The 13,188-nt window shown below is 39.2% G+C and overlaps 1 protein-coding gene across 9 annotated transcripts in view; it reads left to right on the forward strand.

The window, feature by feature from the left end:
- Lrrc9 (leucine rich repeat containing 9) overlaps positions 1–2,299 on the forward strand; it is an 80,664-nt gene extending 78,365 nt beyond the window's left edge. For 5 of the 9 annotated variants that reach the window (XM_042260772.2, XM_042260770.2, XM_016008983.3 and 2 more), the window contains exons 31-32: positions 42–113; positions 2,072–2,299. In XM_042260772.2, the coding sequence (XP_042116706.1) occupies positions 42–113; positions 2,072–2,284 (285 nt within the window). In that variant the 3' untranslated portion in view covers positions 2,285–2,299. The remainder of the gene's footprint in view (positions 1–41; positions 114–2,071) is intronic. The other 4 variants (XM_076550861.1, XM_076550860.1, XM_042260773.2 and 1 more) reach the window with 1 other exon arrangement.
- Positions 2,300–13,188: the final 10,889 nt, after the last annotated feature.

Consider the following 13,188-nt stretch of genomic DNA (forward strand, 5'->3'; position numbering starts at 1 on the left):
GCTCTTTCTCACACCCTGACCCTCTGTCTCCCTCTTTTTAGATAATCCAGAGTAATCTCCCCACTTCAAAGTCCTTACCTCAGTCACACCTGCAAGCTCCTTTGCCATGTAAGGTAAGGTCTTCATAGGCTTAGAGAGGAGGCTAGAGACATCTGTGGGGAAAGATGCTTCTACCACACTGCGATGTGAGGTTCCATAGGGACGCGTGGAAGAACTATTGTTTAGTCAAAATGTGTAAGCTCTATTTTAAAGTCATAGTTGTTAGTTTTCTGCCTGATCCGAGTCACGGCACCAAAATGTTAGTTTTCTGCCTGCGTTGTGTTCTTACCCCTTGCAAGGAAACGTCACGAAACACGACAGAATCCGCTTATAGAGTTTATTAGAAAACAAAGGACAGAAAGTGCAGGCCTGTGGGAGAGACACGTGCGTGGAGAAGAGAATGGGGAATATCGTGCCGGACTTTTAAAACCGGCTGGGGGCGTGGCCAGGTCACGTCACTACTCTACGCGTGTGCGTAGATCACATGGTCATGTTGCGCGCTTACATGACCATGCAATGCCACGGGACTCTGATCACCGAGACCCCTTGGCCCGGAACTTGCTAGGCGGAGATATCCGGGCCCACCGGGTATCCTAGCTACGAAAGACGCTTTTGATGCGGAAATGGCTAGGCGGAAGTGTCCGCCCAGTAAATGTAACCGCGTTGTGAACCCTTCAATAGTGCTAAATTTTAAAGCAAATCATCACTTACAATAACTTTAAGACACCCTTTTCTTAATATATAATTTTGAAATTGGCTTAGTCTATCAAAAAATATGTAGACTCAACCTTCAGCATTACATTTCATTAGTGTTTACTTGTGTATTTTCTCTCATGAATTTCTATTTTCCATTACTCTAACATTATAATGATTTATTCAACATAACTATTCTTGCCTTTTGAATAGTGCCATAAAAAATAAATTAACTATCTACTTTTGTTACATAAACAAACATTTTATTTAAAATTATTTTTGAACCATCTATACCCAGCAAAATAAATGAAGTATTTAAAATATTTGTCTTACAAAAAATGTATTTTAAAATTCAATAATAATTCTTACTTTCATGGCTAGAACAAAACTGAGCTATTATTTCTTTTAGCTATTTAGAATAAAGAAGAATAGAAAAGATTTCAAGTTTCTCAGTTCAGATTTCCTTATTTTGGTTGTGGCTCTTTCTTTTTAACAGCAGAAGGGTGAAGAAGTATAGTCTAAACACTTACACCTCAGCATTTTAGGGGTTTGGCTTTAATGGAAAAGTTGACAGCATGTCGAGTTAGTGACAGAAAGGGACTCCCATGAAGGAGCTGTCGGGCCACTGAGGACTGCATGGCATTCGTTAAAGAGCCTAGGTGCCCACTCAAAGCTGCACCCTGGGTAGTGCTTGCTAAAGTCAAGCTGGTTACTTCCCACAAATAGCAAAGGCCTGTATCTCTAAATAAATCAAACCATATGTTCAGACTTCATCTCTTTAAACAAGCTCACAGCCCTGAGGAAATAGAGCAGCCATACATTTATGCAGAAAGCGGTTCCATTCCCAGCACCCACATGGTGGCTTATACCTGTCTATAGTTCCAAAGGGTTCATCACTTTCTTTTGACCTCTGCTGGCACCAGCATGCATGTGGTGCACATACATACATGCAAGCAAGCGAGACACTCATACACACAAAGTAAAAAAATACATATTTGAAGAAAGAAAAAGAACCGTTACAAAGGAAACACATTCTCGCGTTCACAGCTTTGTTCTTCCCTGGTAAGAGCTTTGGGAGTTGGATGGGCCATCCAGCACTGGCTCCTAGTGATGAGGACAAGGTAGTCTGGAAAAGAAGACCATATATAATATCTGAGGGGTGTCAGCCCCGGGCCTGCAGGGCTCTACTCCGTCCCTATTTACAGAGTTACCAATCCTGAGCTGAGGCAAGCATGTAAAAGTTTTTAAGTTGATTGTGTAGTGGATCTTGTGATAAGGATGCCTATTTATCTCCACTTCAGTGGTAAGATGCTCTTAACTGTTTTATTTTATTATGTAGCTCGTGCCTGTTACCAGCTCTCCTACAGACGGTGGATCCCTCTGCCACGTTAAAGCCTCTCCCATTAAAATAACCAATGTTATTCTGCCTGCTGGATTTAGCCATTTCTTGGGACCTGACTTCACCTTAACTCCTGAAGTTGAAGGTATTTTTACAAAGAGTTTCAGAGAGAATGTAAAAACAAACAAACAACAACAGCAGCAACAACAATAAAAAACTTTAAAAAAAAAATTTGAAACAGCAGTCTCATTTGGTTTCTGATGTAACTTAAGATTACATGGTTTAATTTGCATTCTTAGTAATACACATTTTGGCAGATTGTCTGTGGTCATACCGATTTCAAATAACATGCTATTTTTTTTATTATTTCATTTCATTCTACATTACTACGAATGGATTGAGACTGATCTACTCTCACAGTGTAGACAAGAATCCCCTGACTTCTTCCCACAATTTTACATTTTATGTATGTCATAGTGAACAACCACCAAAACCAGTCCAGCAGAGAATTCTGCTAAAAGCAGAAATAAGAAAATTTAAAACATAAGAGAATCTTGTAGTCACGGAGTGTCTTTCAAAGAGACACAAGAGTGTCTTCCAAAGAGAGCGCATTTTTCTCGGGATTATCAGGAACTCATGAAGCTAGCAAGAGAGAAGAGTTTGAGAACCAGGGCTTTAAGGGATGGCCTATAGTAAAAGAACAGGACATGGAAAATATTTTAGTATATTTGTTTTAGTTAGGGTTTAAAAGAAGCCTGTTCCCTAACTGCAGATCCTCACTCAAAAGCTCTGTTTTTAAACAGCTGGGGATAGTGTCCCCGCTTGAGAGAGAATCTCTCACATTCCTTCTAAGTTCCCCCTTTGCTCACAATAATGACAAAATTATCTAGGAGCCTACTAAGAGCAGGAGATGACGTACATGGCTGTAACATTTAAAGAAGAGCTTGTTACAGGACACCAGGTATTGGTGAGCTGGCTCAGTGGGTAAGAGCAACCCCGAAGACCAGAACCCACATGATGGAGCAAGAAAACCACTCCAGAACGTTGTCCTCTGAACACCACCCACACCCCTGCCTACACACACACACACACACACACACACACACACACACACACACACACACTCACAAATAAATGTAATAGAGAGACTCAGCATAATTTATCATTGTGGTATTTATCTTAGTTTTCATATTTCTACATCTTTACCACAGTAACATTTTAGTCATAATAAGGCTCATTATGTTTTTGTTCAAAAGATTCTGCCTACACACAGTTGGACCTGTCAAATTGTTCTCAGTCTCTTTGAGCATATAATGTCGTGTTTAGGGGTGTGGATTTATCTTCTGAATGAGTTCAGCCCTGACTCCATCTTTGTTCTTCAAGATTTGTCATGCAGCAGTTCTTTAGGATTTTCTGGGAAAATCCTTACTCTGCTATTTTCCAATTATACTGCTCAAATTCTTAGTTTGAAAAGCATGGCCGAGTTCTGTGTATACTTCCTACTACAGCGCACAGTTCTGGATATCTACATTCTTTGAATTTAAAAAATCAAATTGAGCCGGGCAGTGGTGGCACATGCCTTTAATCCCAGCACTGGGAAGGCAGAGCCAGGCAGATCTCTGTGAGTTCGAGGCCAGCCTGGGCTACAGAGTGAGTTCCAGGAAAGGTGCAAAGCTACACAGAGAAACCCTGTCTCAAAAAAAAAAAAAAAAAAAAAAAAAAAAACCACCAAAAAAATCAAATTGATTAGTTTGCAAAAATGTAAGCTACACTGAGTATTAGTAATTATGACATTCTTAGATGGTTTTTTTGGTTTTTCTTTGGGGGGGATGTTTGTTTGGTTTTTGAAACAATGGCTCTTTACATACCTCCCTCTGATTGTCCTGGAACTCTGTAGACCAGGCTGGTCTCAAACTCATAGAGATCGACCTGCTTCTGCCTCCCCAGTGCTGGGATTAAAGGCATGGGCCACCACTCCTGGCTTGTGTGTGTGTTTGAAGCAGTTCTTGCTATGTAGTACAGACTAGCTCGTAACCCCTCCATCCTCCTGCCTTGCTTTGTCTCCATTCCCAACACAATTTTATATTTTTATTTGAAATTTGGAGTCCATATTATCAAACCCATACAGCATGTATTGAGCTTAAGGGCGACCTAACTTACTGCTTAATGCTCCTTACTATTTTATAACCTAACTATCTGAATTCCTGATTTCAGAAACACAAAACAAAACAAGAATAGACACATTCTGAAAAATAATCTTTGAAGCTTCCAAAGTGGCAACTCAGAGGAATAATCTCTCTCCTCTTTTATCACATCAGAACATTACATCTCCAACTGCACAAATGTACCAGATCCTTCAAGCTGAAGGAGGGTAAAGCTATCTGTGTGTTGTTAGCGTTCTTCTCCGTGTAAAAACTCTCCAAACTCGCTAACCATGTATAAAAACAGTGGCTATTGCCATATATGTTATAGCTTACTTTGCTTGCTGGGGAAAAAAAAAAACTCTTAGCATAGGACCTCCTTCCCACATACATGAAACATGAGGTTTTTGTCAAAACCTCATAGTTTTGTATAACAATTCAAAGGTTTAAAATGACAGTTAAGGTTGAACAACGTTCCAAACACAGGAAGTAGTCACTAGTGAGAACACATCGAAATAACTCCAGAGCAGCCACTGTTGTGTACTCTCTCGACTCATGGCACTCAGGGAGTGTGGACTGCAGCTCACGTGTATTTTAAACTGCAAATAAATTCGACACTTGGAAATTGTAAAGGCAGAGAATTTTGTAAATATTCCAAGCTTTCTTTGAAATTCCCTCTCGCCTTGTCTCCAGTGTTGATCCACCCCCCAGCCCAACTCTATTATAAGAGCGCGCCCCCCCCGCTTTGTGCTCACTTGGAGTGGGCTCCACTGTGCAACACCTGCCTGAATTTCTGAGAACTGCCCCTCATCCTCCAGCCTCTTCACGGCTCCACCCCTACAGCTCCTGCTTGCTGCACTCACTCCCTGGCTGCAGTCAGTGGTCTGGGTGAATCTCCAGGCTGACATAATTCCTAAACAGTCAAAATGAGGTTCTGTCCTACACATTGTCTTTGGGAACTAGATGTATATACAATGCACTAACTGCAAAGGTACCTCCAATTATCTGAACCCTTAAGTTGATAAGCGGCCATTATGTGATTTGATACCTACCTTGTTTCTTAAAGAATTCCTGGAGCCGGGCCTTTAATCCCAACACTCAGGAGGCAGAGGCAGGCGGATCTCTGTGAGTTCAAGGCCAGCCTGGGCTGCCAAGTGAGTTCCAGGAAAGGCACAAAGCTACACAGAGAAACCCTGTCTTGAAAAAAACAAAAAAACAAACAAACAAACAAAAAAAGAATTCCTGGGAGTAACTTTCTCAGATCAAATCAGGTGTAACTACCTAAATATAAGTGAGTATGAACCAGCAAACATTTATATTAGGTGTCACGAAAAAACTAGCAGACAGTAGTCAGTAAAAAAAAAAAAAACTTACGTTACTGATAAAGCTGAGACACTTCAGTTCCATATGAAGATGTTGCCCTTGGTTAATCTGATTTCATACCATTGGTCTTAAACTTTATGGGTATTTTGGGTACTTGCCCCAATTTCCAAAGCAGTCATGAGCTACTTATTATAGTATACATCAATCTCAGAAGATAAAAGTGATAGGACATGAAACAAATTCTAGAAATCCAAATGTTTGCTTCCAGCATTAGAAGCAGTTAGTTCTGAAATCTCATGGTGGTCTGTCCTAGGAAGACTTCCACTGTGGAATCGCTACTGAATTAGAATTACATGAAACTCCCTTTTATTGGAATTTTGATTAATTATTAAAGGTCAAAACTCAGTTTGAACATGTCTTTTTCAGCCTGAGACTGCTTGTACAATCATATCACTACAAACACAACTGTTTGTATAGGAAATAAGATTGCTGTAACTCACCTCCGAGTAAAGGGCTGGGAAAAGGCTTTCCAAGCAAATGGACCTAAGAAACAAGCTGGTGTAGCTATCCTAATATCTAATAAAATAGACTTCAAACTAAAATCAATCAAAAGAGATCAGAATGGACATTACATATTTATCACAGGAAAAATCCACCAAGATGAAGTCTCGATTCTAAACATTTATGCTCCAAATACAAAAGCACCCACATTCATAAAAGAAACACTACTAAAGTTTAAAACGCACAACAAACCCCACACATTAGTAGTGGGAGATTTTAACACACCACTCTCACCAAAAGACAGGTCTACCAGACTGAAACTTAACAAAGAAATAAAGGACCCAACAGATGTTATGACTCAAATGGACCTAATAGATATCTACAGAACATTCCATCCTAACACAAAAGAATATACCTTCTTCTCAGCACCCCATGGAACCTTCTCAAAAATTGACCACATGCTTGGACACAAAACAAATCTCAACAGATACAAAAAAATTGGAATAACCTCCTGTATTTTATCAGACCACCATGCCTTAAAGTTAGACCTCAACAACAACAAGAATTATAGAAAACCCACAAACTCATGGAAACTGAATAATGCCCACCTGAAACATCAATGGGTCAGGGAAGAAATAAAGAAAGAAATTAAAGATTTCCTAGAATTCAATGAAAATGAAAGTACAACATACCCAAACTTATGCGACACTATGAAAGCAAAGAGGAAAATTCATAACTCTAAATGCACACATAAAGAAGATGGAGCAATCCCATACCAATGAATTAACAGCACAACTGAAAGCTCTAGAACAAAAAGAAACAAACTCACCCAGGAGAAATAGACACCAGGAAATTATCAAATTGAGGGCTGAAATCAACGAAATAGAAAACAAGAGAACAATACAAAAAAAATCAATGAAACAAAGAGTTGGTTCTTTGAAAAAAATCAACAAGATAGACAAACCCCTAGCCAAATTAACCAAAAGGCAAAGAGAGAGCACCCAAATTAACAAAATCAGAAATGAAAAGGGAGACATAACAACAGACAAGGAGGAAATCCAGAGAATCATCAGATCATACTTCAAAAACCTGTACTCCTCAAAAATGGAAAACCAGGAAGAAATGGACAATTTTCTGGATAAATACCACATACCAAAATTAAATCAAGACCAGATAAACCATTTAAATAGACCAATAACCCCTAAAGAAATAGAAACAGTCATCAAAAGTCTCCCAACCAAAAAAAGCCCAGGACCAGATGGTTTCAGTGCAGAATTCTACCAGACTTTCAAAGAAGAACTAATACCAATACTCTTCAAAGTGTTCCACACAATAGAAACAGAAGGAACACTACCAAACTCTTTTTATGAGGCTACAATTACCCTGATACCCAAACCACACAAAGATGCAACAAAGAAAGAGAACTACAGATCAATCTCCCTCATGAACGTTGATGCAAAAATACTCAACAAAATATTGGCAAACTGAATCCAAGAATACATCAAAACAATTATCCATCACGACCAAGTAGGATTCATCCCAGGGATGCAAGGATGGTTCAACATACAAAAATCAGTCAATGTAATACACCATATAAACAAACTGAAAGAAAAAAAACACATGATCATCTCCTTAGATGCTGAAAAAGCCTTTGACAAAAATCCAACACCCCTTCATGATAAAGGTCTTAGAAAGATCAGGAATACAAGGAACATTTCTAAACATAATAAAAGCAATTTATAGCAAGCCAACAGCAAACATCAAATTAAATGGAGAGAAACTCAAAGTGATACCACTAAATTCAGGAACAAGACAAGGCTGTCCACTCTCCCCATATTTATTCAATCTAGTACTAGAAGTTCTAGCTAGAGCAATAAGACAACAAAAGGAGATCAAAGGGATACAAATTGGCAAGGAAGAAGTCAAACTTTCACTATTTGCAAATGATATGATAGTATACATAAGTGACCCCAAAAACTCTACCAGGGAACTCCTACAGCTGATAAACTCCTTCAGTAAAGTGGCAGGATGCAAGATCAACTCAAAAAAATCAGTAGCCCTCCTATACACAAATGATAAAAGGGCTGAGAAAAAAGTCAGAGAAACATCACCCTTACAATAGCCACAAATAATATAAAATACCTTGGGATAACACTAACTAAACAAGTGAAAGACCTTTTTGATAAGAACTTTAAATCTCTAAAGAAAGAAATTGAAGAAGATATCAGAAAATGGAAGGATCTCCCATGCTCATGGATAGGTAGGCTTAACATAGTAAAAATGACAATCTTACCAAAAGCAATCTACAGATTCAATGCAATCCCCATCAAAATCCCAACACAATTCTTCACAGACTTGGAAAGAAAAACACTCAACTTCATATGGAAAAACAAAAGACCCAGGATAGCTAAAAGAATCCTATATGATAAAGCAACCTTTGGAGGCATCACCATCCCTGACCTCAAACTCTACTATAGAGCTATAGTAATAAAAACAGCTTGGTACTGGTATAAAAACCGACATACGGACCAATGGAATCGAATTGAAGACCCTGACATTAATCCATGCACATATGAACACCTGATCTTTGACAAAGGAGCCAAAACTATACAATGGAAAAAAGAAAGTATCTTCAACAAATGGTGCTGGCATAACTGGATGTCAATATGTAAAAGATTACAAATAGATCCATATCTGTCACCATGCACAAAACTCAAGTCCAAGTGGATCAAAGACCTGAACATAAATCCAGTTACACTAACCTTAATAGAAAAGAAAGTAGGAAGCATCTTGAACGCACTGGCACCGGAGACCATTTCCTAATAAAACACCAACAGTACAGACCCTGAGCACAACAATTAATAAATGGGACCTCTCAAAATTGAGAAGCTTTTGCAGGGCAAAAGACACAGTCAATAAGACAAAAAAAACAGCCAACAGATTGGGAAAAGATCTTCACCAACCCCACATCTGACAGAGGGTTGATCTCCACAGTATATAAAGAACTCAAGAAACTAGACAACAAAATACTGAACAGTCCAATCAAAAAATGGGCTAAAGAGCTAAACAGAGAATTCACAAAACAAGAATCACAAATGGCTGAAAGACATTTAAAGAAATGCTCAACATCCTTAATCATCAGAGAAATGCAAATCAAAACGACTCTGAGATAACACCTTACACCTGTCAGAATGGCTACAATCAAAAACACCAATGACAGTCAATGTTGGAGAGGATGTGGAGCAAAGGGAACACTCCTCCACTGTTGGTGGGAATGTAAACTTGTACAACCACTGTGGAAATCAGTATGGCGGTTTCTCAGAAAATTAGGAATCGAACTACCTCAAGACCCAGCCATCCCACTCTTGGGCATATACCCAAGGAATGCTGATTCATACCATAAAGATACATGCTCAGCTATGTTCATAGCAGCACTATTTGTAATAGCCAGAACCTGGAAACAACCTAGATGCCCGTCAACGGAAGAATGGATGAAAAAAATGTGGTACATATACACAATGGAGTACTACTCAGCAGAGAAAAACAATGAAAGCATGAAATTTGCAGGCAAATGGATGGAACTAGAAAAAATCATCCTGGTGTGGGATGGTCTGTATGTCAAATTGCTCTGATTGGTCAATAAATAAAACACTGATTGGCCAGTGGCCAGGCAGGAAGTAGGTGGGACAGGGAGAGAGGTGAATTCTGGGAAGCAGAAGGCTGAGGCAGAGAGACACTGCCAGCTGCCTCCATGACCAGCAGCATGTGAAGACACCGGTAAGCCACCAGCCATGTGGCAAGGTATAGATTTATAGAAATGGATTAATTTAAGCTATAAGAACAGTTAGCAAGAAGCCTGCCACGGCCATACAGTTTGTAAGCAATATAAGTCTCTGTGTTTACTTGGTTGGGTCTGAGCGGCTGTGGGACTGGCGGGTGACAAAGATTTGTCCTGACTGTGGGCAAGGCAGGAAAACTCTAGCTACATCATCCTGAGTGAGGTAACCCAAACCCAGAAAGACAGTCATGGTATGTACTCACTCATAAGTGGATTCTAGATATAAAATAAAGAACAATCAGACAACAACCCATAGAACCATGGAGGCTATATATATATATAGCATGGAGGTCCCTAGGATGACTGTGGCTTATAATAAATTTCGGTTTTACTCAATTATTGAAAAAAAATAGCCAAATGAATGGAAACACATGAACTATGAACCAAAGGCTGAGGGGCCCCCAGCTGGATCAGGCCCTCTGAATAGGTGAGACAGCTGATTGGCTTAATCAGTTTGGGAGGCAACTAGGCAGTGGGACCAAGTCCTGTGCTCATTGCATGAGTTGGCTGTTTGAAACCTGGAGCTTATGCAGGGACACTTGGCTCAGTCTGGGAGGAAGGGACTGGACCTCCCTGGACTGAGTCTACCAGGTTGATTGCAGTCCTCAGGGGAGGATTTGCCCTGGAGGAGGTGGGAATGGGGGGTGGGCTGGGGAGAAGGGGAGGGGGTGGGAGGGGGAGAGTAGAGGAACCCGTGGCTGATATGTAGAACTGAATGGTATTGTAAAATAAAATAAAATAAAATAAAATAAAATAAATAAATAAATAAATAAATAAATAAATAAATAAATAAATAAATAAAGAGATTGCTGTAACTCTGAGAACAGGAGCCAGCAAAGTAAACACAAATACTGCTAAAGCAAGGTGAGCTTTGCCACTCTTTAGTGCTATGCTTTGCAAGGGGAGAAAAGAAAGACCCTTCAGCCAGGACAGCTGTCAAACCCGCTTAGAGATCAATGTAAAAGGTGGGCATCTTTGCTAGCTCCTAAATGTAACCAACTATGGGCACTCAGAGTTACGGGTGAGTCTTAATTCCTATTCAAGCAATTGTGTCTGTAGTGATATGATTTTACAAGCAGTTTCAAGCTAAAAGAATACACATTCAAAACTAAGTTTTGACCTTTAATAATTATATTTCATTTGAAATTTTGCTAAATTTTTATATTGTCTAAAATAGCACAAAACAATCAAATATGGATTTGACTTTGGTTGTTAAATAAAGTTTTTTAAATTGATGACTAACGAACTGGGGATGTGACTCAGGTGCTGGAGTGCTTGCCTATCCTAGCATGCACAAAGCCCTGGGTTCAGTCCTCATCCCAGCATCAATCAGGCATGGTGGCAAACAATTATCAGGGGGGTGAGGCAGAAAGATGAGATGTTCAAGGTCATCCTTGGTTATTTAGTGAGGTTGATGCCCACCTGAGCTACAAGAGACCCTGTCTCAGAAAAAATGATGAATAAGTTGCCAGTCATATTTTGGTATAAATAGGCTGCACAATTCAGAAAGTACCCTATATTCAAAGTATTGACTCTACATTGCATATAATTTCATAGTACTGCAATGTTACTTGTATAAACATAAGGCGTCTTTATCCGACTGTGCATACCCTATAATCTACCTGAATATAGTTCCAAAAGTATTTTGGAAACTATCATTCCAATATGCATGCAAAACCTTCGTGCTTTTTAATCCTTTAAATACTGGCTTTTGTAAATTAATCATGTAATACGTTAAATTTTAAACCTAACTACAGATTGATTTTGCACTTCTTGACGTGTGGTTTTTAAACAGTTACTGCATTCAGGCCTTTGTTCAGAGAATAACTGCGCAGTTCTGAAGATGTCCAGGAGGGGTCTGGGTTGCACTGCAGTTCCAACATTGCAATGACTGACGGTGTGTGCACCCATTATGAAACTAGGACTCCATGCTCTTTGTTTCCTTTTATGATTAGAAATGAATATCAAACTTTTATAATAAAATGTGTCATTTTAAAACACTAGGACAAATACCTGTAATAGGTTTTCACTGGGGAAAAGTGTTTAGGAACAGAAAAATATAAAGCAGAAAAGAATAACTTATACCACATCTATTTAACATTCTGGGATTTTTTTTCTCCTATGGATTTTTCATAAATGTTGTCTTTTATTTTTATGTTCATTTTTAAATTCAGGGATATTTTATAAATATTATTTTAACTACATCTGAATTTCTTATTTAACATAAAATGATTTTAATACATAACTTAATAGTGACACAAAGAATAATAATAAATATGAGTTTAGGCATTGCCAGGCACTGTACAGAATACAGTGAACACAGAGCCAGCCTTCAGCAGCTTTTCATGTAAATTATGATGATTTTATATGAAAACAATAAGGGGGTGATTCTGAACATGATTTGGCACAGCAGATCATATTTTTTTCTGTAGCACGAATTTTTTTTTTTTTTTTTTTTTCTGGTTTTTCGAGACAGGGTTTCTCTGTGTAGCTTTGCGCCTTTCGTGGGACTCACTTGGTAGTCCAGGCTGGCCTCGAACTCACAGAGATCCACCTGGCTCTGCCTCCCGAGTGCTGGGATTAAAGGCGTGCGCCACCACCGCCCGCTGTAGCACGAATTTTAAAAGGTCTTATTAATAAAAATCAAACCTGAAGCAGGTATTGGGGTGAATGCTGAAAGATCAGAGAAGCAGAACAAGCCACAGCCACCTCACCTTGCCAATTCCTCAGCTGATCCTGTTTCCTCAGACTGGAAGCTTCTGTGTCCTCATCCGAATGAATCTCAGCTGAACTGCTGCTCAAAGCCTAAAAGCTTAACCAGCTCTAGTTCCTGGTTTTCACACCTTATATACCTTTCTGCCTCCTGCCATCACTTCCTGGGATTAAAGGTGTGTGTCACCATGCCTGGCTGTTTCCAGTGTGGCTTTGAACTCACAGAAATCCAGATGGATCTCTGCCTTTGGAATGCTAGGATTAAAGGCGTGTGTGCCACCATTTTCTGGCCTCTATGTATATCTAGTGGCTGTTCTGTCCTCTGACCCCAGATAAGTCAATATATTGGGGACACAATATATCACCACGTTTTTCTGCCATGATAGCAGATGTCACTGATATGATGCACAATTCCTCTGGGACTATCGAGTGGGTGAAGCTACATGTTATTCATAGGCAATAATTTGTCTCCATCCCATTCCTATTTAATGAAACGAACAAAATATCTTATGTTTTTATAGGAATGTAACTGACGTTTTATAGGAGTTATTGTAAATGTCTTCTATTCCTGGCACACATTTTGAATGACTTATTCTAATACT

This window comes from Peromyscus maniculatus, chromosome 14, assembly GCF_049852395.1.
Source record: "Peromyscus maniculatus bairdii isolate BWxNUB_F1_BW_parent chromosome 14, HU_Pman_BW_mat_3.1, whole genome shotgun sequence".
Lineage (NCBI taxonomy): Eukaryota > Metazoa > Chordata > Mammalia > Rodentia > Cricetidae > Peromyscus > Peromyscus maniculatus.